Source organism: Antennarius striatus, chromosome 18 (genome assembly GCF_040054535.1).
Source record: "Antennarius striatus isolate MH-2024 chromosome 18, ASM4005453v1, whole genome shotgun sequence".
Classification (NCBI taxonomy): domain Eukaryota; kingdom Metazoa; phylum Chordata; class Actinopteri; order Lophiiformes; family Antennariidae; genus Antennarius; species Antennarius striatus.
Window position 1 is genome coordinate 18,258,162 of NC_090793.1, and position 25,842 is coordinate 18,284,003.

At 38.8% G+C, this 25,842-nt stretch overlaps 1 protein-coding gene across 3 annotated transcripts; it reads left to right on the plus strand.

The window, feature by feature from the left end:
- Nucleotides 1–2,321: 2,321 nt before the first annotated feature.
- Nucleotides 2,322–24,787, plus strand: LOC137611971 (solute carrier family 12 member 7-like). 3 transcript variants are annotated; one of them, XM_068340220.1, is made up of 27 exons: nt 2,322–3,424; nt 6,758–6,849; nt 7,347–7,478; nt 9,869–10,015; nt 11,799–11,853; nt 12,072–12,202; nt 12,298–12,422; nt 12,507–12,611; nt 13,944–14,149; nt 14,232–14,399; nt 14,914–15,012; nt 15,223–15,280; nt 15,725–15,899; nt 16,239–16,357; nt 16,477–16,575; nt 16,686–16,805; nt 17,058–17,162; nt 17,293–17,461; nt 18,520–18,715; nt 18,799–18,968; nt 19,461–19,592; nt 19,749–19,856; nt 20,069–20,155; nt 21,475–21,644; nt 21,816–21,830; nt 22,141–22,274; nt 22,720–24,787. In XM_068340220.1, the coding sequence occupies exons 1-27, from the start codon at nt 3,274–3,276 to the stop codon at nt 22,809–22,811; spliced, it is 3,360 nt and encodes a 1,119-aa protein (XP_068196321.1). In that variant the 5' UTR covers nt 2,322–3,273; the 3' UTR covers nt 22,812–24,787. The 3 variants fall into 3 exon arrangements, with proteins under 3 accessions (XP_068196321.1, XP_068196322.1, XP_068196323.1); XM_068340221.1 differs by lacking the exon at nt 20,069–20,155 and having other exon boundaries at nt 22,720–24,786; XM_068340222.1 differs by lacking the exons at nt 2,322–3,424; nt 6,758–6,849; nt 7,347–7,478 and adding an exon at nt 9,634–9,680.
- The last annotated feature ends 1,055 nt before the right edge of the window (nt 24,788–25,842 follow it).

Consider the following 25,842-nt stretch of genomic DNA (forward strand, 5'->3'; position numbering starts at 1 on the left):
GAGGACCCAAAAATGTCTGTGTTGGCCCAATCATGGTATCAATATGAACCTACTAAGATATTACAGCCGTTATACATGAACACATCTCAGATCATAAATGAACAGCATGAAGTCAATGAAACACTATATTCAGATGGAGCCTATTATCAACTTTATTGTGGTTCCAAACAAACATTATCTTTCAACGACGAGTTCTGCTGTGATCATAATCTCTCTCTCTTTCGCTATTGAAAATCTAAACGTGAATCTGTCTTGGATTTTGTGTCAACGTGATTATTTTGTAATCTGACTTTTATGAATAAATGTGATGTTAAAAATCAAAAATCAAATCTCTCTCCCTCTTCATCCCCGAAAGCAGGCGACCGCTTACCTTGATTCTTGGATCCGCTCAAGATTTCTGCCTGTTAAAAGACACTTTTTATTCATCATTGTTGCCTCATGATTGGTCATGGTGGAACTGTTCGGTCTTTGTAAAATAAAGTGATGGCTTTTCTTTTTTTTATTCCTTAATAATCTCCTTAGGGCAAGTACTTTCTTTACTTTTTTTTCTTGTACTTTGATGCATTGACTTTATGGTATGGATGGTATATAGGTGTTTACTTGATGATAGATAGATAGATAGATAGATAGATAGATAGATAGATAGATAGATAGATAGATAGATAGATAGATAGATAGATAACACTCCAACATTTACTATTAGCATTAACAATTATAAGCTGTATTCTCACATCAGGTGATGGAAACCAGGACACTGAAGTGAATAAATGTATCCCAGCCATGGTAAACACCAGTCCCTTTGCCTGATATTGCGTTTTATGGTCCAACAACACTGTAAAAGCAGTTGAAATTTATCCACTATGTGATGACACAAGTGGTCTTCCAAACCATCCCGTGTATTTGCTCAGCTACCTGGTTTTGGAGTGGGGAGTAAGTAAACAAGTATATAATGCTACAAATAGAATTCAGCCACTTAAGGATATAGTCTTGAGGGAGCGCAGTCTGTTCCCGGGTCTGCGTCAGCACTGACCTTTTTGCTGTTTACTAAAGGGATTTGATTTCACCTCGAACTTTCTTACCTTCCCTCTTTTCAACATTAAGCCATCTGAGGAGTATAAAATGGCAGTTTTGTCCATGAAGGAGAAACTGTAGGAGTTCAGTCATGGGCCAAGTGATAGCATATCGATGATAAGCTGATGCCAAGCAGAGAAATATTTGCTGGTTTGAGCTTATAAAACATGCTAAAAACTGTGGTAGTTAATCATACATTTCTATATACATTTCACAAAATGTCAGAGGGGCCAGCAGGAATCAGCTTTGTCCTCATTCACAGGGCCACATCCTTCCAAGGATCTGTTCTATGAAGTCCTGTCCATCATTGGGTTGACTAACAAAGCCCAGGTCACAGTGAACAGTTTAAATGAGACAGATGATCAGTCAGATAACTTTTTTTTTTGCTGACCATAATCACCAGTGTGCAATGAATCGTGGGATAAAGTTTACCACCATTCATGGACCAGTACAGAGTGGCTGCAGGACAGGACAGACCTATTCATTCTACTGTGATGCCTTCAATTTGCTCATGGTGCTTTCAGAGGATATGGCGCCTCAACCGAGTCAAATATTTATCGAATACCTTATTGATGGTCTGTTCAGCAGCAGACTTTTGTAACCATCAATATCTGTATTTCTAGTTATTCAGACTGTCTGCTATGAATCATTGCTTTCATTCACTACATATATAGTAATCTTCCTCTGTTAGTTGGACCCTGAATGAGCATCTGTCACACTCCTCTGCTTCCCTTCAGCCAAAATATTCAGGCCTTGTGAACATGCAGCGCCCTCTGCTGGCAGGACACCAACAACCACTTTTAGAAATGAATATTTAAAGTAAATCCACTCTTATTTGCCAAAGTACAGTATATATATATTAGTACTGCCACTTACACTACTTCTATTGCTACTCCTACAACTATTACTACTACTACTACTACTACTACTACTACTACTACTACTACTACTCCTTCTATTACCCAAGATTAAATAAATGAAATTTCTCATAAAATTCTAACTTTATTTTTGCGGCATAATGAAGAAGAAGAATGAAGAATAGCCTTAAAAAGCCACGACTAGACATTATCATTATATAATGGACTTTTTATCTTGAATTTCCATTGGAGCCCTTATATTCTGTTGAGCATATTGAATATATTTTACACTTTCATGAATTATGCATCAAATGCTCAGAACATTGTGGAACGGCGGGGCATAGGTCAAACAAGCTAAAAATATATAAAGAGCTGATTTTGGTACATGTAAATGCAGTTTTACACTGTATTAGGTGAAATGTATCATGCATTACCTTTACATATTACTTTTAACACTGGCAAAGACTTTTTAAAAACCTTGTGAAAGAACGCCACAACATGAGTCATTCTCTTAAAAACAAAACAACTCATGTGTGCTTGTGCCCATTGTCAGGAACTTAAGAGAACACACACAGGAAAGTTAACATCCAAGGTGCTTCCTTTGCTACTCCAGCATGTGTGCATATGTGAGCATGTGGTGTCGCTCTCTCACTTCACCAGTACCCATAATGCATTGTGAGAAAGGCAACACCCATTTTGTTTACCTGAAGGAAGACAGAGGTGGAAACTCCCAGCCTGAGGAGAGAAAAGGAAATGAAACCAGAGATTAAAGTTATTTTTCTTCATTGGATTTGCGAGACGTTTTCGTTTATTAGTTTATGTGGATTTTGAAGATATCCTGGACACATTTACTGAAACTTCAGCATATGTTTCACCACCTTTTGACTTTGCAAAAGGTGGTGAATGTGAGAAGTGGGATGGTCAGAATTCTGGGAGGAGCAGCAAAGCTTTTCCATGTATGGATTTCACCTCTATTCATACGGTAAATAGAGGATCACATGGGGTTCTAGTCTTGGATAAGGGGGAAGGGAGAGGAAGGAACAAGAAGAAAGTGAAGACTCTGCAGGACTTTGACCAGCCTCATGTGCTAGAGACAGCACCTTCACTGAAAGCACATCTGACCGCACAGCAGTGAGAAAAGGAAGCAGACGAGTTTGAGAGCTGTGTTGTGGTCAAGGTGAAACCTTAGCTGTCTTCACTGAGGCCTTAAACCTTCTGCAGGAATTCCTCCCGGGAACATTTTTTTTCTTCTTCTCTGTGACACTGAAAGTTCATCAGAAGGTTTGCATCATAGTTGTGGTTGCTGGGCCCCGGAGCCTTCATAGATTCAGCTGAAGATCCAAAAATGCCCATCAACTTCACTGTGGTGCCGGTGGAGGATGAGGAGAGCGGCAGCAGCTCTGCGGGTGCAGCAGGAGGCAGCAAACCAGTCAGCAACTTAGGGAAACTTTTTCAGGTTGAAGAGGATGGGGCTGATTTGCAGAGACACAGCTCAGGTAGGAAAAGTCTGTAAGATCTTTTTCTTTTTTTTTTGCTTTTGGAAGGTCTATTTTCAGTTCTGCATCCTATCCCATCATACACTGTGTGAAAGAAAGACATAAAAAAATGAGTGAATCATTGAGCAGCAACATTCCTTATACACTTGAAAACATGTGGACATGCATCATCAGAGTGTGAAATTATTCAACTAGCTGGAACTTGCCAGAGCTGGATTAGTGTGTTTGAAAGATGGTGGTTTATACTTGTTAACTAGAACAACATGAGTCACCAAAACTCAGACTGAGTAAAATATGAAAATAAATGATCGACTTTTGACAGTATCTTTATTTTATATCTCTGGAGCCTTATTATTTTACCTCCAAGAATAGTACCAGAGATCCTACAATCATAACATGAGATTCTGATGTTTTTGCACAGTAAGGATTAAAAAAAAAAAAGAATAATAACTTGCCTATGTTAACCTGTGGAACGTACACAACAGGTAAGATGTAGGTAACACAAATTATTTCATAGACCACATCTCTAATAAACTGTTAAATGTGCACATGTTGTGCTCCAGCAGTTTGAACAAATCTTTACCTTTCTTGTATTTCATCCATCTTGCTTCATTCGTAACCTCCTGATTTTTTCGATTTGTTTATTTGCAAAAACGCAAATTTTAAATGTCAGTGTGTAGATGCAGTGTTTGTTGCTGAATTTTGCAAATCCTATTACTTGTCCTATAATATGTCATCCAAACCTACATCTCACATCTGCAATATTGATTATTTGCAGATCATCACGTAAGAGTCTGTCTGAATCATCATGACCTTTGATGTAAATAAACAACACACAAAAAAGTGAGGAAATTTGTGTTAAGGTAGATTATGTCTTTGTTGTAATGATGCCTTCTGGAAATAAATCTTATACCACTGAAAAACCTGTGTATTCCCTTTTTAAATTGTGCCACATTTTTCAGGAACATGCATTTGGATGAGCAGCCAATATTCTGAGTTTGGCTGCTTTTCCCACAAATGCATGTTCTTTACAGATGTAGGACCATTTAAAAACATTTTTTCTCCTCATGCATCTATTAAAGCAGAAAAGTCTGTTCCACATTTTAGCTCTGTGGTTCTTGAATGCACCTTCAGGCTAGCATACCACGTTAATGAAGGAGCAGTAAAAGATCACAAATATCCTCATTAGCAGGTCAGTGGGTTTTTTTTCCATTCCTCTGGGTGAAAGGAGAAGTCAGGAACAGTCAGTGCTTAAAACAAAATGTTAGTGCATATGTGCTGATTTGACAAGATGCCATCTATGCAAAAACAACAAAATCTCAGTCCCATCGTTTTCCAAAGCAGTGTCCAGTCACAAGTGTCTCGTTTCATTTACTGTAGGTCAACATGTCTGCTGCTCTGCAGTTCTTTTGTCTTTAACTGTCACAACCAGGAAATGTCGTTTGGCACCATCAACAATGACTTGGAGGGGAAATGGAATATTAAATATTTAGCAATAGGTCAGACACACACACAAACACTCACGCACACATCAAGGATATCTTTCTAATCGTACAAAAGTGCCCAATGAGACAAACTTCCGATAGAATCATGGTAAAAAGTGTTAGTTGTGTTTGGAATCCATTTCTTGACCTACTGGTCTTTTTCTGTGAATGTAACACTGAAGACTTAAGACGGAAACGCAAACATGCAGCACTGTTTCCCAGCCAGGTGGGTCAAGATATCTGCTAACAGAGGCTGTCATGCTGTCTTGACGTCTTTCCTGTGCAGAGATTCAGGAACTTGGGTGCTAACATGCTGGCACAGAGCCAGTAAGTAAACTAAGCAGGATGATAAATATTGACGACCGGTTCTGCTGCGTCCATGTTTTAGTGCAGCCTTTATCACACGCAACATCACTTTGGTGCGCCAACTGCCAAACAATCCAAAATGTTCTCAATCGTGTGCGTGTGTGTGTGTGTGTGTGTACCAGCCCAACTGGTCTTTCATGTTTTAAACATGTAATCCACAAACACCAAGCCAAACAAAAGATATACTTCCATGAGTCACAAATAAAACATTTTTTTTTTCCCGTTTTTTCCCCGTTTTGCATAGAGGTGTGATTCCTAAATGTTCCACCATGAGTACTTTCACTACCAAGTACCTGCAGTCCCATGAACATGGTCTTGTTTGTAACAGTATTCCACACAAAAAATTATCACATGTATAATACAGTATACAATAAATTTGATTAACTGCTAAGAAAAATAAACTCTTAAATCATAAAGGAATTATGAAGTTGAAAATCTTACTGATGTACATTGTATAATAAGAAGAATGTACTGTAACAACAGTCAAAATCTTCATCACAGGCTTGTCTAACTTGTATGAATTTCATTACTATAATGCACAATGGGACAAAGTACTGTGGACACCTGCAAGCACTGAAGACAATATCTTTGCATGCAACTGCTAAGTCAGCAGACAGTGGCCTGGGGGGATCTCCTTTCAGACCTGGCTCTGGGCATCAGTGAGCTCCTGTACAGCCTGTGGTGCTACATGCACATCGTTCTCACTAATACATAGACCAGTATGGATTTACATGATGTCATGAATGCCATCAAGGCTGTCGTCATCTAGGAACCACCTAAACATTATTGGATAGGCATAGTCTGGCACCAAGATGTCCTGCTTTTGACTTCTTTTATTTTTTGACAAACTCACACTTGCATACACACACACACACACACACACACACACACACACACACACACACACACACACACACACACACACACACACACACACACACACACACACACACACACACACACACACACACACACACACACACACACACACTGCAAATAGAGAGGCAGTTGTCAGTAGAGGATTTTTCCTGCAAGGAGTTAACAAGTTAAATGAAATGCTTCACATCTCTACAGTCATTAAACAGCTTGCAGCCAACAAGCATTTTGTTTTAGCAACAAAGTGACACGATCTTTGCCCATTTTATAACAGAGTTTACATTATTTTCCCCTAAATTTTTAAGTATTTCACTTGGGATGTCAGTCTGAACACACCTCACTTCTGACACACAGCAAACAGAAGTTGTTGGGCTTTCCCTATTAAATTATGTGAAGTCTCCTTTTTATACACTTTTTACTTACCTGCGTGTTTCTACAAGAAAGGGTTAGAAGGGAGATTTCTTGTGTTGCAGCCAGTTCAATAGAAATAGACGAATTAAGCACAGGCAGCAACTAGTGATGTTGCACCAGTATCTGTTAATAAAGGGCCTCTGTTCTATGGCTGCTCTGTCACTAAAGTACATCTTATTTTTGTGTTTCCCACAAGGAGATGACATTCAGAGATGTTCCAGTCCGTTTAACAGTTCAGATGAAGAAAGAGAACAATATTATGATGGCAAGAACATGGCCCTGTTTGAGGTAAGACTAAATTCACCAAATGCACACCATCCACCTGAGTAAAAAAAAAAAAAATTATATATACAGTAATATATATATTTATTTTTTCTCGATTGTGGATATCACTGGGATAAAAAAACAGGTAGGATATGATCCCACCCTCTGGTTCTAAATGATCATCTGTATTAATATAAGCACAGTTGGGCAGTAGGTAGCCCTGTTCTCTGACAGGTAGAGGGTCCTGGGTTCAGTTCATCCCCAAATGTCTGTGTGGGTTCTTCCCAACCACTAAAAACGTGATACAACTGGACTGGAGACGCTAAAATGTTCATAGGCATTTATGTGAATGCAACTGGTTGTTTGTTTTTTATGAAGCCCTGCAATAAACCGCCTTAACACCACCAAGCATGAGCGTCAAACTTCCCCAAAACCCCCGGAATAGACAGTTAAGAAAGTGAGTGAATGTGCCTGTGTGTTTGTTCTGTATGAGCTTTATTAAGGTTTTCATCTATCTGCAGGAAGAAATGGACAGCACCCCAATGGTGTCTTCACTTCTCAAAAAGCTGGCCAACTACACCAACCTGACCCAGGGTGTTCGTGAGCATGAGGAGGCTGAGAATGAGGATGGGGTCAGGAAGGTCCGTGTGACGGTATGGACCCCACATTTATTATTCATTATTATTATTATTATTATTATTATTATTATTATTATTACTGATTTTTCATGGAATCAAGGGCACGAAGAGATCTAACGTTTGTCTGGAGCAATTAGCAAATGTATGTGCACCCACCAGAGCCTGTACACATTAGTGTGCAATATTAATTATCATAAAGTAACAAAACATGTAGGTGGATATTGGTGGTGGTGGGAATGAAAGGCAAGCAGCAAAATGTGTAGAACAGCAGTAGCATTGACACACACGGGGGTGGGTGGGGTGGGAAATATTTACCGTTTAAATAGTCCACCAGGCTGTCAGGGCGAGTTGACTGAAGAGGTGTGTAATAAGAATGATGTGTGTAACAGTTCCTCTCAAGTATACAGTTTACTTCCTATTCCCATCGAGGACAGATAAAACAGATTCAGCTGTGATGGATTAGCTACATGGTTGTTGTTTTTTGTGTGCATCTGATTTCTGTTATTCCAATTAGACATCCTCGCTCAGTTATTTTTATCGTTTTGATTTGCATCAATAATCCCCTCTATCTGAATATTCATTCATTATTGTTGCCGACATTCATCTTTTGAGGAGATATCACATGATTTGAATTGCTCAGTTTAAAAGAAGAGAATGTATTATCTGCATGAGATACAACATTTTCTGAAGGTCTTTCTTTTAAAGATCTCTAAAATAATTAGGACCTATCATTTTGCTTGCGTCACCAGCGTAAATGCTGCGCAGATTTTTCACTGTCATCTAATAATTTCCAGACATTCTGGCTCTAAACCAACATTTTTCATACAGAAAAGTCACACAAAATTAAATTTTAGAAAGGAATTCAATCTAACACAGCAGTGCCAGAGTGAGGACCCTTCTCTGCGTTGCCTCCTTTAAACTTAACACTGAACAAACCAACTAGAGCACAATTCTGCCTCAGTGTCTAATTTCAGATACAAGACTAGTGTTCCACAAGTGAAAGAGCTGGGACACGCACCACAGAAGTGTCAACATTCATTTGATGCACTTTATGAAGAGTAACAAGACGAACGATGAAAGATCATGTGTTAAACATCCATTTGGCTCCTGAACAAACCAATCTTGTAACAGGCTTGCAGACCTTGTGGTGTCTCCTCAATATGAAGATCAATTTGGTTGAATTTTGTCTTTGAGTCAGCTGTTGTTGTTTTTTTAAATATCCTGCTCGTAAGGAGCGCACATAATCGTCATACTATGTTTTATTCCATTTCCGCTGCCAGTTGAGAGGAAGAACAACAATGAAGCTTCCATTCCAGTTTTAACTTGACTCTAACACCATGAACAGGCTGCATGAAACAGGATTATACCCAGTCTTGATCAATTTTTTTGGCTTTCAGAACAGACAGGACACAACTTGTAATAGGTCTGTTGTTACAGAGGATCTTTGTTATGATGTCAAACCAAATGGCCAGTATGTAGCTTCATTTTTAATGGTCTAGATGAAAGATTGGCGTCAATTTTGAGATTACTGATTACAACATCCCTTTGACCATAAGACAATAAAGAGATGAAAATTATCAAAGCTGTACAGCCAAGAAAGAAACCCCAGATGTAGCTGTTTTTATTTTTAATCATTAAGAGTATGGATTGCAACAGTTTTACGCGGAATAAAGTTCATTAGAGGACTGCATCATGGTAAAATAGCAATGTAGAACAAAATGCATATATAAGTCAAGCTGTTTATTAATTTATACTCACCTGCTATAATTTATTTTATCTTTGTATCTTGGTTCGTTTTCATTCTTCCAACTCTGCTAGAAATAAAATCCCTCTTTGGAAACACTGAATCCTCACCTCTCTTCCAGCGAGTCAAAATATATGAAATTATAAATATCCTCCAGTAAGAACATTCCCTTCCGTGAGTGATGCTGAGGCTGAGCAGCTACGCCCTTCGATTGAACACACAGTTAGACTTTTTGGTTTGGTGATGTGTGGAAGCATTGACGACGTTTCACTGAAAATCCCACACTGAATAATAGCCGTGGTTTTTCTGCTTAGAGCATCAAAGAGGGATCTGACGCCTGCATAGGGACGGAAATAGAATAGCATCAGACGCGATGTGTCAGCATCAGGAACATCCCATCATTTAGACTCGCGGCTGAATGCAGTCAAGAAGGCACAAAGTAAAGGGCAAGGAATTTGAAACTTAAAATTATGGTTTGTAGACTTTTTTTTGTGCTGAGGCAGAAGGTAGGGATGGATGCATTTGAAAAGAAGATAAAAAGTTCAGCATGAGCTACTGCAGATCTTTTACTTTGGACATACATGATTAATGTTTCTTTCATTTTTAGCTTGCAACAGGAGTAAAAATCTACCTGTGTATTTGTGTGTGCACCCATCCACAGGTCCCCCAGATGGGAACTTTGATCGGAGTTTACCTGCCCTGCATGCAGAACATTCTCGGTGTGATTCTCTTCCTACGTCTCACCTGGATTGTTGGTACGGCAGGAATCCTGGGATCCTTCGCCATCGTCTCAATGTGCTGCATCTGTGTGAGTCATTCATTAACATAACAACCTAAAACTCGGTAATTTTCTGCTGATCATTAGCAGAGACTACGTGGTCAAAAAGCAGGGAGGACAGGTTTAAAATGAGATCCGTATGTGAAAAACAAACACAGCATCAGTGTGTTCATCTCAGCCAGTCCTCCAATGCCTGAACATAAAATGACATGTCAAAAACTGAGTCTAATCATACCACAATAATGGGGCTGGGGGAAATGAATGCACCCTGCTATGACTTTATGATGTTCTTTAACTTCTGTGATAATCAGAACTCAGTGAAAGCACTGAAACAAGCAGAAAATTCATCTTTTCATGAACATTGCTTGTACGTCAGTAGCTCCCATGGTAAACAGAGAGGCAACTGTTACGAAAGTGTGAACATAAAAGTTCAACCCTCGTGATGGGATGTTATATGTGTTCAAACTTTCCCCATTTTTCGATGTTGTTATTGAAAAAAAGTTGTCATCCAGCAACAAAAACTTCTGCATACAGTTTGCAGACTCAAAAGTAGAATAAATGAATTAAAAAGTTTATTGTGGACTCTAATGGATCTTCAGAGCTGGAGCTTGTAGGCAGGACAGCAAGGGGATGAGGCAGAAGAAGACAGGATGAAATGGTAAAGTTAATTTTATTTTATGCCCGGTAGATTTAGATTGCAGTATAAAACACATAGAACTTAATAACCACTAAAATAGAATAGATAAATGGTATATGAGAGATCATTATAGAATTAAGGACCGATCAAGCCTGTAACAATCAATAAGTACTAAAGCAGAGCCGACTGTGTTAAGCTTTGACTGGACCATCAAATACTTTTTTTTGCACTAAGAGAAATTTTCAAAGCACAGCTAGAAAACGCATAAAGTTTGTTCTATGAAAGTGAAATGAAAGAAGGCTGTTGTGTTTTTATCAGGAAGTTAAAACGTTGAATCAACGTTTGTCCTGAGGTGTTTGTAAGGCTAGATGGATCCAACTGGCTGACCACTGATAAATTGGACTCCTTGTGCGTTGGGCTTGTCTTTCTGCAGTCGATGATCATGTTCTTGATCGTGTTCTTGGTTTTTACAAGCAGTTAATTTGAGATAGGACACACTCACACAGGATGTTATTTCACAAAGTCTTAGGTGATGAAACCATGACTGGTCTCTTTGTCCTGGAGGAGAATGAAGGTTAGGAAGTAATCTACACACTTTATAATGATCAAAAACAAGTAACAATGATGCTTTTGAATTTTTTCTTAACAATATTTCAGTATTACATTTACAGCACTTTTTCATTATTCAAGTTGATAGACAAGAAAATAGCAACGGAAATGTAACTGATAACCAGTAACTATTCATCCAAGTTTATTTCAAGTTTTGTATGTAAAAAAAAAAGACAAGTTTGGCCTCTTTTGTTAACTGACAGAGATGACTTCAGTAAAGATAACATTATTAATAATATAATAATAATAATAATAATAATAATAATGTTATTATTATTATTATTATACGTTTTATTTAAAGGCGCCTTTCTCGACACTCAAGGTCACCGTACAAGATTACACATTTTACAATCAACAAATAAAAATAAATACAATCAATACAAAGAGCAATAGATTTCAGCTGGAATATGCAGTCTTAAAAGATGTGTTTTCACTTGTGATTTGAAATGGGGGAGTGAATGGATATTTCTAAGTTAGGGTGATAGTGAGTTCCAGAGATGGGGAACATATTTCTCTATTCTTGCCATCTCTTTTCTGTTAATATCTTTGATCTCTCTCACCATACAGACCTTACTCACAGCCATATCAATGAGCGCCATTGCAACCAATGGAGTTGTTCCAGGTACAATATAAAATATTAAATTCTTTATTTTCCTTATTGCCTATGCCATGTTCAAATTAAATGGCTCTTGCAGTGATCTCCAATCACCGTTTGTACTAGAAAAGCTCTGCTATTTTCTGTAGTATCTTCTGCATGTCTCTTGTTGAGAAGAACTGTCTGTAAAGTAAGTAAGATATAAAGTCTATACTTGCCCTGACCTTGATTTAATTTCTCAAAAGCTGGTGGTGCATACTACATGATCTCTAGATCACTGGGTCCAGAATTTGGAGGAGCAGTGGGTCTCTGCTTTTACCTCGGGAACACCTTTGCTGGATCTTTGTACATTTTGGGCACCATAGAAATTCTTCTGGTATGTTAGCTCTAGCACAAACAAGAGGTCAGTTGTGTTACTTTAGCTGTATACTGGTGACACACTCACTCTATAAACTGTCTCCACGCTGCCAGATATACATCGTTCCAACAGCAACTGTGTTTAAAGACGGTGAAGATGCGGCAATGTCCAACAACATGCGGATCTACGGCACGTGTTGTCTGGTCCTGATGGCACTGGTGGTGTTTGTAGGGGTGAAGTAAGTACACACACACACACACACACACACACACACAGCACACAACAGCAGATATGCTCCCAGTTACACCTGATCTCTCTGCAGATACGTGAACAAACTGTCCCTGGTCTTCCTGGCCTGCGTGGTGCTCTCTATCATGGCTACTTATGCAGGAGCGATCAAGACGATCATTGAACCACCGGAGTTCAAGTGAGTGACTAAATCAGGTGAATTCTTGTCCCACGTCTTGGCCGACAGAATAGATATTTACAGTGCCAAAATCTTTTTTGCTATAAATGAGAAAGCTGGCAAGTTGTAGGGCAGATCTGGGATGGGACATTGGTGTGCGACTCACAACTGAAAGGGTTGAAGAGTTACCAGTAATCTCCAACAAGAAGAATCCAATTAAATTGTTTTCATATTTGAAAGATGGCAGGAAGTCCAGGGGGGTTTTATCCTCCAAACAAAGGGGGGGATGATCTGTTATATAAGAGGGAAGGGAAAAGAGTGTCCCACTACAGTAGATGCTGTTGCATTGGTTTGACATCTCCTTTGTCAGGGATATTGTATGATCTCTGTGTAAATACAATTAAATTTCAGATGACTTCACTCATGTATGTACAGATGAATTTTTTTCCTTTACATTACAGTACTTTACTTTACACTATAAACTGCTGTAGGTTGTGATCTAAGTGAGAGCTGACAGGCAGAGGCAGATTTCAGGTTGTTACTGTGGCTCTACCTGGTATTATGATCATTTTAAATATTAATTTAGAATGGGTCTTATACCAACCTTCAGGCATTGTGCGTGCAATCCCTAAATAATATATTAAAATTAAAGCCACTGACTTCTTGAACTCCTGTGAACTGATGGGGGAAATGCTTCCCTGGACATCAATGACAGTTCAGCACAGTTATATATTCTACAGTCGGACAAATAGAGAACAAATGCCTATTGCCTACGGACGACAGAAGACAACCCTGACTGATTGCATTGTTGAGTCTCCAGATGTTTTTTGACATCATTTTCCTGCTATTTCAACCATGCATCCAATGAGACATTACTATGCATTTATTTACATCAGCATGTCTAAGCAGAACTGATGGTAGGGGCTTATCATTGGCAATAACTGTTAGCTGTGAACATCTTATGATATGATTTTATGATGTTTTATACAACTTAAAGGGTTTGTTATTCAATCCAGATGTGAAGGGAATTTATTTTCAATCTGGCACCAGAACTTTCCATTCATTGTTTTTAGCCAAAAAAGAGAAGTGGAGGTCTGTTCAGGTTCAGGTTCATGCAGCAGCACACCCGGGGGCAGAGCTGCAGGGTTTTCTGTAATTAGTGGAGACACATTCCCTCTTTCCCCTGGGATCTGAACCTACAGGCTTCAAGAACTTTAAGAGGCAACCAACCACTGCCAAAGTGTGAGATTAATCTTTCATCAGTTAATGCTTCAGTTGATCTCAGGCATCTCAATCTCAGAGAACCGGGGGCCCATCTAACGGAACCCATCTACACTTCTCTCTGCTCTGCAGTGTCTGTCTGCTGGGCAACCGATCTTTGAGAAATGTCAACTTTGAAACATGTGCAAAAACAGTGCAGAACAACACGATGCGGACCGACATATGGGACATCTTCTGTGACAGTAAATACCCCAACGCAACGTGTGATGAATATTTCATGTCCAACAACCTGACGGAGATGCTGGCCATACCTGGGATGCGCAGTGGAGTTATCAAAGGTGAGAGGGAGAGGAGAGAAGAGGTTCTGACCTTTCCTCTGACTCGTATCCTATCAGCTGATGTTCCCTCTCTCTCCCCTAGACAACCTGTGGGGTGACTATGGAGCGGCTGGGACGTTCGTAGAGAAGAAAAGCCTGCCTTCAGTAACAGTCCAAGACACGCCCACCGATATCTATAATGCATATGTCATCAATGACATCGCCACCTACTTTACTCTGCTGGTAGGAATATACTTCCCATCTGTCACAGGTACAGTATAACTCCATCAAGTAGCAAATCTATAGAGGATTTGATATGGATCATACCTCTGCATTAAAGTCAGTTAAAAGCTTTTTTAATTGCAGACTGATTCTGTTTCATTGGAATAGATAAAAAAAAACAAGTATGTCTGATCAGAAGCTAGAATAATTACTGTATACAGTATATAATCAAACAAGAAATATAGTAGTTCTTGTATGATAAATTTGATTCCTCTATCACTTTGTTCATGCACAAATCAATTTAACACTACTATGAAAGGAAGATAAGGAACTAAAACATCAAATAAGAAGTTTGGTTATGACAGTAGAAGAATAAACATTTATGACAAAACGTTTCCTCGATGCCAAACTGTCTATTTCCTTAAAGAAGCTACTCCTTCTACTACTTCTGCTACTCCTTTACAAGTAAACTCATACTGTCACAGCTGATGTAAAATGTTCTTTGGTGTTGATAATAGATGTTCTGTTCTTCCACATGTTCATCTGCGTATGTTTTATTTCAGGCATAATGGCTGGTTCTAACAGGTCAGGTGACCTCCGAGATGCACAGAGGTCTATACCAATAGGAACCATAGTGGCTATTCTCACCAGCTCCTTCATCTGTATCCACTAGACTTTAAGCATGTGCACAAGTCATGCAGTGTATTCACAGTACAAGAAGTAAATGCAAGTGGAAGTGGTTTTGTTAGTTGGTCACCAGGAACTAATTCTATCAGTTTTCTTTGTATATAATTGCAGTAAACTCTCAGATCTGCCTGTTTCTGTAAAGTTAATTCACACTGTTGGCATTTCCACCTTAACTCCATGCTCAGACATCTCCTTTGTGGTTTTATTTGGAGCCTGTATTGAAGGAGTCGTGCTGAGAGACAAGTAAGTGTATTGCTAATTGACTTCCTACTCATCGTAACTTGATTTTATTTTTAGGTTTTCATGATGTAATAAGTTTAAAAAAAATAATCATTGGCATAACTTAAATATCCCTATTTTCTGTTATATCATAAAAGAAATAATGAGAAAAATGAGTTTCTCCAGTTGTTGCTAAAATGCTACCAAAATAAGTTACAGAAAATGATAGTCTGAAGCTAAATTTTAGAAAAGATATTGTGGATTAAAATAATATTTCAAAAATCATCTCTTCCAAATTAAAATACGTGTGAGGCCTTGTGAAGGTTTGTCATTGACTCTTAAGCTTGCTATCATGTTCGATAAGTGACTAAATGACTTGACGTGTGCTGATGAGAGCGTGCATCAATTTTTCAGGAGTGACTTAATCGACGTAACACCGTTTGATTGTGTGCTTGTGGGTGTTTTCAGATTCGGTTACTCAGTAAAGGTGAACCCAGTGATCGGTATACTGGCATGGCCCTCACCATGGGTAATTGTGATTGGCTCTTTTTTCTCTTGCTGTGGGGCAGCACTTCAGAGCCTCACTGGCGCCCCCCGGCTGTTGCAGGCCATCGCCAGGGATGGCATCCTCCCATTCTTACAGGTCAGTGTCTGAAAAACTTTTGAATTTGTTCCATTCTTTGTTCCACAACCTGACTTTTACAGGTTATTCTCAAATGATGAGGGAGATCGTTTTATTGTTCTGATCTTAAATAACAAAATTTAACTTACTTGACAAGATGGAATTTTCACTTTGCTGCTAATATGTGGAGATAAAGTATGTGGGGAATGCTGTAGAAAATATGATCTATCAAATGCCTCCTTTTTTTTGTAATATTTAAACCGATCCCTCACGAATAGAATAAAATATAATGAATAAAATACAGTAAAGTAGAATGTGATGAAAAATGGTATCATCGTTCTTTGTTTCTGTCTTCGTCAGGTCTTTGGTCATGGGAAGGCTAATGATGAACCCACCTGGGCTCTGTTGCTCACAGTCGGGATTTGTGAAATTGGAATTCTCATCGCTTCTCTTGATGCTGTGGCTCCCATCCTCTCCATGTATGTTGTTAAGACTGATTTTTTATTTTTTTTAATAAAAAGGTTTGGTTAAACTGTCAAAGCTTTATGAGCTTAATCACCTTTCTGTCTGTTTTTTAAATAATCTTGTCCTCCTCCAGGTTTTTCCTCATGTGTTATCTGTTTGTTAACCTGGCCTGTGCTATTCAAACGTTGCTCCGCACCCCGAACTGGAGACCTCGCTTCAAGTTCTATCACTGGTAAAACCAACTTCATACTGAATCCTGTAAATTTTAATCAAGATTTAAGATTTAAAACCACATTTTGTCCTTAAACCTGTAATAACACATGTGCTATGTGTGTCCTGTAGGACCCTGTCCTTCTTAGGCATGAGTTTGTGTCTTTCTCTCATGTTCATCTGCTCCTGGTATTATGCTTTGGTTGCCGTGGTAATCGCCAGCTGTATCTACAAGTATATTGAGTACAAAGGGTAAGTTTGGAGATTTCGGGTCAAGAAATCACATCAAATCTGCTTTAAGGACACCATTTCTGCTAGTGTTCAAGCAAAAACAGCTAATATCTATTTCTACAAAAATGTTTTTGTACAAATATAACATGAGTTCTGCACCAGTGCTGAACATCCAAAAGAAATGTTTCAAAACAATTTTTTGCAGTCTCTTCTGGATGTTTTAACTTTTTGAGAACAAGTGAAACCTTCTGGTTTTGGATTATTTACTTGTAGGGCAGTGAAGGAGTGGGGTGACGGGATTCGAGGCCTCTCCTTAAATGCAGCCCGCTATGCTCTCATCCGGCTGGAGGAAGCTCCACCACACACCAAAAACTGGAGGTATGCTTACATGTATAAAGTATAATGAAGCCAAAGGACATTCTTAAAAACCAGGAGTTACTTTGAATCCTTTTTTGCTTCTGAAGGGACTTTTCTCTTGTATTTCATTCATTACTTTTTCTCTCCTCAGGCCTCAGCTGTTGGTCATGTGTAAGTTGGGCTCGGACCTAATGGTGAAACACCCTCGTCTCCTGTCCTTAACTACGCAGCTCAAAGCAGGAAAGGGACTGACCATCATCTGTTCGGTGCTGGAGGGAACCTACATGACCCGAGGGAACGATGTGAAGACAGCAGAGCTGGTTTGTCATTACGTTCACCTGCGTTCAGCGTCAGCGGTCGGGTCACAGTCTGTTTATTTAGGCATTAAAGTCAGGACTACAGCAGCCATTTATTCAGTGTATCCGTCTGTGTGAGAAAATATTGCTATCAGTGTACATAAAAAACGTTAGTCCAAAATGTGATGGATTCATTAACTTTAGTGAATTTTGCTTGTTACCTGAAGTTTAAAGGTTTGGTGATGCTTCAAGTCAGACAGGTGTAAACTCAGTTTAAATGAACGGTTACTCATGTTATAATGACGACACTGCAAACACTCATACCAAAGAGCAATAATGTTCCATAAACTGTATAACAAGCTCCTGGTGTGTCATCAGTTCAGCATTAGTTAAATAAACATATTTTTAAAAAAGCAAAACATTTTTATTTTATTGGAGTTACTGTCAATTTAATGGTTTTACTGCACTTGTTTTGTTGTCAGTCAGGACAAAATAAAATCAAATTTAGACACAGGTAGAACACTTTAACATGGATTCCGCACTATAACAAGTGAAATGAACATTTACTAGGTTTACAACAACAGTAACAGAAAATCAGTGATTGGATTTTCAACACTTTATATTTTCTTATTTGGGGGGACATATTGACCTACTTTGAGACTGGAGTGGGATTCATTTATATATATGTATTTTAATATTATTTATTTTTAACTATCTGCTCCCAATACTACAACTATACTATTCATTTGTATTCAAGCAAGCAGTTCCATCTCCTTGTGGCAAAAAAGAACTGAGGCTATTTTTAACTAAAATAATCACACTAACATATTGTGTAGACTAATATAAAATTAAATCTGCGCTTATATTTTTTTTATGGATAGCAGAACCTGAGGAAAACACTGCATTATGTAATAACTTCATATAAAGGGATTTAAACAAGGTATTCATAGGAGCCATGGACATAAACTACATGAAGTAACAGCAGCGCCACCTGTTGGTGTTTAACAGTAAAGCAGCTCTAATTTTTTAAACATTTTTTTAATCTCTACTCATGTTCTCTTTACTTCACTTTCTCTGTGCAGAACCTGAAGGCGTGCATGGCTGAAGATCGCACCAAGGGTTTCTCTCATGTGGTGGTGTCATCCAACCTGAGAGACGGTTTCTCCCTCCTCATCCAATCAGCAGGACTGGGAGGAATGAAACACAATGCTGTTCTAATGGCCTGGCCCGCAGCCTGGAAACAAGCCAGGGATTCCTCAGCCAGGAAAAATTTCATTGGTAAACTACATAAATGCATCAGGAGAGATGTGTGTCTGACAGATATGAAACAGCACGCTATGAAAATCAACTTCTCTCAACAGAAACGGTGAGGGAAACAACGGCAGCTCACCAGGCTCTGATGGTTGCTAAGAACATCGACCATTTCCCTAGCAACCAAGACCGATTGAAAGGGGGAACCATCGACGTGTGGTGGATCGTTCACGATGGCGGACTGCTCATGTTGCTGCCATTTTTGCTGAGTCAACACAAGGTGTCTTCTTTTTGTTATATGTAGATATGTGCACAGCAGGTGTTTGTAGATTTAACATTTATGATGAGGAAAATTTAATACAGTGTACTGAATACATAACTTTACTACATAAATAAACTTTGACAGCTAGTAGATTGGGTTGATTTGGTATTCCCACAAAAATAAGGGTTTAAAACCTAAGTAAAATGAAAATGAAAACTATGGTATTTCACAAGTCGTTTGCTTTTGCAACTTTGCAACTTTAGCATCTTTTGCATTCTAACAGTTTCATTTGAAAGAGCGTCACTCACAAGAATGAAAAACTGATAGATGGAGTTTCATTTCTAAGATCCGTGCACACACATCCCTCCTCAGCTCAGCAATGTGTAAGATAGATAGATAGATAGATAGATAGATAGATAGATAGATAGATAGATAGATAGATAGATACGTTATTAAACTTACACCCACACATTCCTGCAGTTGATTCTTATGTCTCTTCAATCTCTTTAGGTGTGGAAGAAGTGTAAAATGCGAATTTTCACAGTGGCCCAGTTGGACGACAACTCCATCCAAATGAAGAAAGACCTCCAGCTGTTTCTCTACCATCTACGTTTGGATGCTGAGGTGGAGGTGGTAGAGATGGTGAGACAGCTGTACATTCCTCTCATTAATCCCTGCATCTCGAGATGGTTTATCCTGTGGGTGGTATTTGTGTTACCCACCAGGTTGTAATTTTTGAGAACGTTAGCTACAGCAAACACACTGTCTGACTTTGAAATGTTCAATACGGTTCTCTAGCATGACAGCGATATCTCCGCCTTCACGTACGAGAAGACGCTGATGATGGAGCAGAGGTCTCAGATGCTGAAGCAGATGCATCTGTCCCGCACCGAGAGGGAGAGAGAGGTACTGTGACACATTCCGGTGCATCCACCGCAGAAAAACGTTCTCTAAACTCACTTCGAAACATGACACAAACACGCATTGATTGACATTTTTAGCTGTATGCAACTTAATGAAGGTCAATCGGCGGTGGATTCTAATAGTAATACACTTCTGAAGCATAAACTCCCTGTAATCTCTCTTTGAATTTCTTTACGTTGGGACAACGGACTCAGATTCAGAGCATCACAGATGTATCGCGTGGCTCCATAAGGAGGAAGAAGTTGGTTTCCCTCCACATCTCATGCATACCTGAAGAGGAGGTAGCTGCAGATGCTTCAGGATCGTAGCAGCCACTCATGGTGTCATTCAGTCCTGTCATCATCATAACTAATTCCCAGCATCTGTCATGCTTCAGCACAGGTGTCAGAGGCTGAACTCAATCATTTGCTGTCCATCCTTTCAGTTTGCTCTTTCCACCAGTAGCTGCACTGGGGATTCTGACTGGTATGAGAGGCGCGAACCAAATCTGCCACTAGAGAGACAGAAACTCCTCATCTATGGTCTTTAATCAAGCTGTTAATTAACAACAGTTCCAAGTAGCTCCTCAGACTATATCACACGTATCACAAGTCACACATACAACTGTGTGTTTTGTAATACATTTGTTATTTATAATTATAATTTCGGAGTGGCGCTGTCGTCTCACAGCAAGAAAGTTCTGGCTTCCATTCCCTTATGTGTGCACTTTTTATGTTCTCCATGTGTCAGTGTGGGTTCTGTCCAGGTTCCAGTTTCCTCCCACCTGGCGTCCCATCTGGGATATACCCCGCCTCTCATCCGTAACCAGCTGCGATAGGCTTCAGCAAAACTGTGACCCATATGTCAGTTAAGCAGCCAAAAAGTTCAAGAATGATTATAATTTTGTGCAAAAATCTTTTAGATTAGTGCAAAAATTAATCACATCAATAGATATTTCGAAGCACTTTTACAGAAAGACAAATAAAATAAAATATAATTATTACAAGCAAATATTCATATAAAAAGTAGTGTAGCAGTTTGAACAGTAAATAAAAAAATGTAAACATATATAGATTTAACCCTTTTTAAATAATTTAATCTTAAACTTTAATCTCAATCTCTTAATTCATGTGTTTTCTCAGTTCTAAGTGTAAAAAATACCTAATTCTGAAACAAGAGAAGTTTAACCTTTACCAACACACGACATGAAGACGTTTGATATCATATAAGTGCATCTAAATCATTTCATGATTGTTTCACCACCATAATATGACTCCTTCACCAGGTAAACTTTACAGGCAATTTAGTAGAATTATTAGTGTTAATTTCCCTTAATCTGAATCCATGTGATGATTTCTTAAATGGTTCACGCTTCAGACGCTTCAGTCTTCCACCCATCCTTCTCCTGTGTTTGCTGACATCACCATGAGCCTGTTCATCACCTGTTCATCAATGTGTTCATCTGCACCAAACACAACACACAAAATGACATCTTACATTTCATCTTGTCTTATTGAACAATTTTAATTTTGACTCGTAAATCCATCGTTTTAGCATTTAAAAAAATTTAAAAAAAGATCCCATGACGTAACACAAGCCCCGTGTCTCCTCCTTCGTTTAGGCTCAATTGATTCACGACCGAAACACTGCGTCTCACTCCACGACAAACGACAAAGCTGCAGGTGCCGCACCAGAACACGTTCACATGACCTGGACCAAAGACAAGCTGGTCCACGAAAGGACCAGACAAAGAGAAAGCATTGGAGTTAAAGATCTGTTCAATATGAAACCGTAAGTTTACTTAATACATGATATTTATGACTGTGTATGTATTTGTTTATGTGCTTTGAGCTGAAGACTGAGTTAATCAAACTAAATTGCTGCATCATTCACAAAGCTGCTCGCGTTGAGGACAAGTCTTTTATAGAATTAATGATGGATGTTTTTCTTCTCTTCCTCTAGCGAGTGGGAGAATCTGTAAGTCCCTTTCTTCCTCTTTTTTGCTCACATTAACTCTGTTTTTTCTGAAAATAGATCAACTTTATTAGGGTTAAGCATCAAAGTATAGAGATCTTTAATTTAATTCTTTGATTTGTGCTCACTTTATATTGTGTTGTACTTGTCAAGATTTAAAATCTTAGATCTGTAACCATAATTTATACTTTTTTAAAAGTTATTTGGTTTTTATTTTTTTGTCTCTTTATTTCTATACTGAATAACTTTATTTTAAGAGTCTTTGACAAATGAAATCCTCTTGCTGTGTTCTGACCAATGTCTGCTCATGTAGCAACCAGTCCAACGTGCGGAGGATGCACACGGCTGTGAGGCTGAACGGTGTGGTGGTGGAGAAATCCCAGAATTCACAGCTTGTTTTGCTCAACATGCCTGGGCCACCGAAGAACAAGAAAGGCGATGAAAACTGTATCCTTAACCAATCAGATGTTGATTAAGTTGAGTCAGTTAAAAAAAAAAAAAAACATTCAAGTTTGGCTATTACACTTGAATAAGTTGAACGTGGTGTCACTAACTAGTTTCTGTAAGTCTAGTTCTTAAAAATTAAGGTTTCCATTTTACACCAAGAAACTCAAACGTTCAACTCAACAAACATGATAAAAGTCACATATATGAGGAACAGCAGTAATACCATACTCAGAAGTTTCACTTTAATTTAAATGCATCAGAATTCACTGAATTTATCCAAAAAAAAGTGAATTGTCCTGTAAGTATTAGAGTATTATTTTCAGAAAATATTATATAAAATTATTATGACTGCTGCCATAAACACTGGAAACATTTTACACATTTTTAAAAATAGGCCAGACTCTGTGTGCTGTAATGTTGTGTCCCTGACGAACGTCATTCTCAGATATGGAGTTTCTGGAGGTCCTGATGGATGGTCTAGACCGCGTCCTTCTGGTTCGCGGGGGAGGTCGTGAAGTCATTACCATCTACTCCTAGTGCCAAGGGGCTTCTGATTGGTTTGTGGCTCGCTGCTGGACAGGAGGACCCCCCCGAGAGCAGACTGTTGACCAGTCATGACTTGAGATGGGTGGATAAAGATGTTGGACAGAGGAAATGGAACGGACATCCCCCCCCCCCACACACACACACACACACATTGTCAGGATGAACATAGCAGCAGTGGGGAGTGGTCACTGGGTGGAGCGTACCTGCAGCACAGGTGGGACTCATCAGGAACCCCCCCCCATGGACGTCCTTAACAGTGCTGTAGAGGATCTGCTGTCGCACTGTGGAAACGTTTTCTGTCAGACTATTTCCAGCGCCGTTGAAAACTGGTTGTTTTTGATGAGGGTTGCAGAAATGGCCGATACCATCTTTATTTATTTCAGAACTGATGAGTCTTTCCTCCAATAAATGACAAGTACTGATTTTCAAATCATGAGTGGATGGATGTACTCTTTTCCAGCTTTTTTTTTTAATTTTACAGAATGAAGAATGAACACACAGTAAAAGGTGATACCACTTTTGTGATCTTAGCCTTTTAGTTTATTTTTGTGCTTTTTAATACTTGAGTAATTTTTTTTTTGTGTGCTGCTATTAACCAGCATTCGTTGACAAGGACACAAACAACATGGAATCTTAGTAGTATTATTTAAAACTCATTCTTATTTTTAAGAACATATAACTTTGTGATGTGCTGAACATGACATGTCATGCATTAGCTCAAAAAGAAGGGACACACACATACACAAACCATTCTTCAGTTGCCCCGTTCTTGCAGAATGACTTGAAAACATTAAAGTATAATGTGAATAAATGTCTAACCCTTGTATTTCTTTTAAAAATGATGCCTAGTATTTCTAGTGGCAAAGAAAGATTTAGGAAAAAAAGGAAACTTGGTTCATATTTTAATGAATGTCTGACTGAAATGCATTTATAAGTACTTTCTGATACATTCTTAATACATTTACATCTGTGCAATAATAATATTAATGATAAACCTCTACTTTATGAAAGAAAACAATGATGACGGTTGTGTTGTATGACAAGGGAATGATGTCCACTGAATGAATGCAGGCTTTCTGCACCATAAAGAGAGAATCCAACTGATTTTACAGTTATAGTCAATGTATTGTAAATGATGCTGGATGCTAAAAAAAAAAGTGATCCTCCTTCGGTGTTGCGGCTGCACATCTATCCATTTTTTGAATCCACATATGTTTGCAGCACATTTCTCAAATGATTTATGCTATTTTTTTCCAGCAGAAACTTTTATCAAAGGGAAAACCTGAAACACATTCCTGCCTAATGGAATCCACTTCTCTCTGGCCCCGATGAGGGCTGAGCTGTTCACCTCTTACATAACTGGCCCGAGCTCCCTGTCATAAAATCAATTTAATCCAAAAATCATCATTATCTCTTGGCTGTCAAAAGAACAAAGACAATCTTGGGAGCTGCGGCAAAAAGCTTTCTGGGGAACTTGGCCTCAGATCAATGGCTTCCTGTTTGTCCCACAGGGTCATCAGCGGGGTCAGCACGCACAGAACAACAGGCACCTCGGTCTGATGCTCTGATCGTTGTCTGAGCTACAACTACAACTTTTGCCAAGTTTCAGAACAGTTAAACTAATTTAACACTTTATTGTTCCCCGACCACTCATGCTGTCCTGTGGTTCAGTGCTGCATGCAGGATGAATGGCAGATTATTTGGTGTACACTTTGTCAGGCTGTATACAGTAAACACATAGCGGCTAAAAGAGGTGAAACGGGTTACATGTCCAAGGGGCAAATGTATGAAAAACAAATTCACAAGCCATGTAACATTTTAATCAGTTTATACTTCTACTTATGAAATTAAATTCACATTATATGTTCGCGTTTAAACTGTGACCTTTGGGACCCAAAGAAAAGTCTCACCAGTACGTTAAACCCCATAGAAATCCCACTAAATTATTTTCATCTTGAGAAAAGGGTAATGACACCTTAAATAACCTCATAAATATTGTGTGTTACTGCTACTATGGCGATTATAACATCATGATCTTATTGTTAGATTATTATTACATGCTTTTGTCAGCTAACATTAAAATGTTTTTTCAAATTAGTCGTCATTCATTCATATTTCCATGAATTTTTTAATTGCCTCAGGGGGGCTACTCCCCCTGAAGATGGATCCATGATTGATCCATCACTAATAGTTCAGATGAAAGAACATTTTTCTGTTGCCATCCCTGCTCTTGTCTTATTTATCTAAATGTACATCTTGATGTTAATTTCCTCTCTGTTCTGCAGTCTTTCTCTACAGCTGGAGCTGACCTCCCAGCAAACATCAGAAGATTTGACTTGAAACCTTTTCTTCCCGTTTGGAGGAAACGCCCACATGAGAGCTAAATTGTGAGAACTTCAGAGGCACAAATGGCTTTTGTCGGGAATGTTATCCGTAATGACGGCAAAGGACGAGAGGTTGGGGGAGGAAGGCGGGGAAGGAAAAGGAGGGTACCTTTCTTTTTTTTTCTCTGAGCTATTATCATTCCAGCATCTGCAAATAGTGGGCTGTTAACATCACGATGATGACTCCTTCTGACCCCGTTGATCTCGGGAGAGAAAGTCTATCACCAGCTCTGGTCACATGGCAAAACTATTTTAAATAACATTTAACTGAGTTCAAATTATTTGTAATATTTTCATGATCTCCATGTGGAACCTTAGGGCTGTGACTTCATCAGCTGAGCTTTCAAACATTAATGTTCTGTTAATATAAAGAATGCAGGCAGTATTTATCTCCTTGATAATTCAAAAATAAATGGATCTATTTTCTGATCATCTTTTTAGAAATAATGTAAGACTTGTTAAGACTGACTGTAGACTGTAGATGTCCACCTTCAACTGTATCTCTGATCACTACTGAATACAGATGTCAGCCTGTGTAATTCCAAATTGCTAACAGTCAGACCCAATTGGTCTAATGTCTATTTCTGATCCTTTTTAAAAACCTGTAACTGAGCACACCGCTTTCCTGGAGGAAAGGA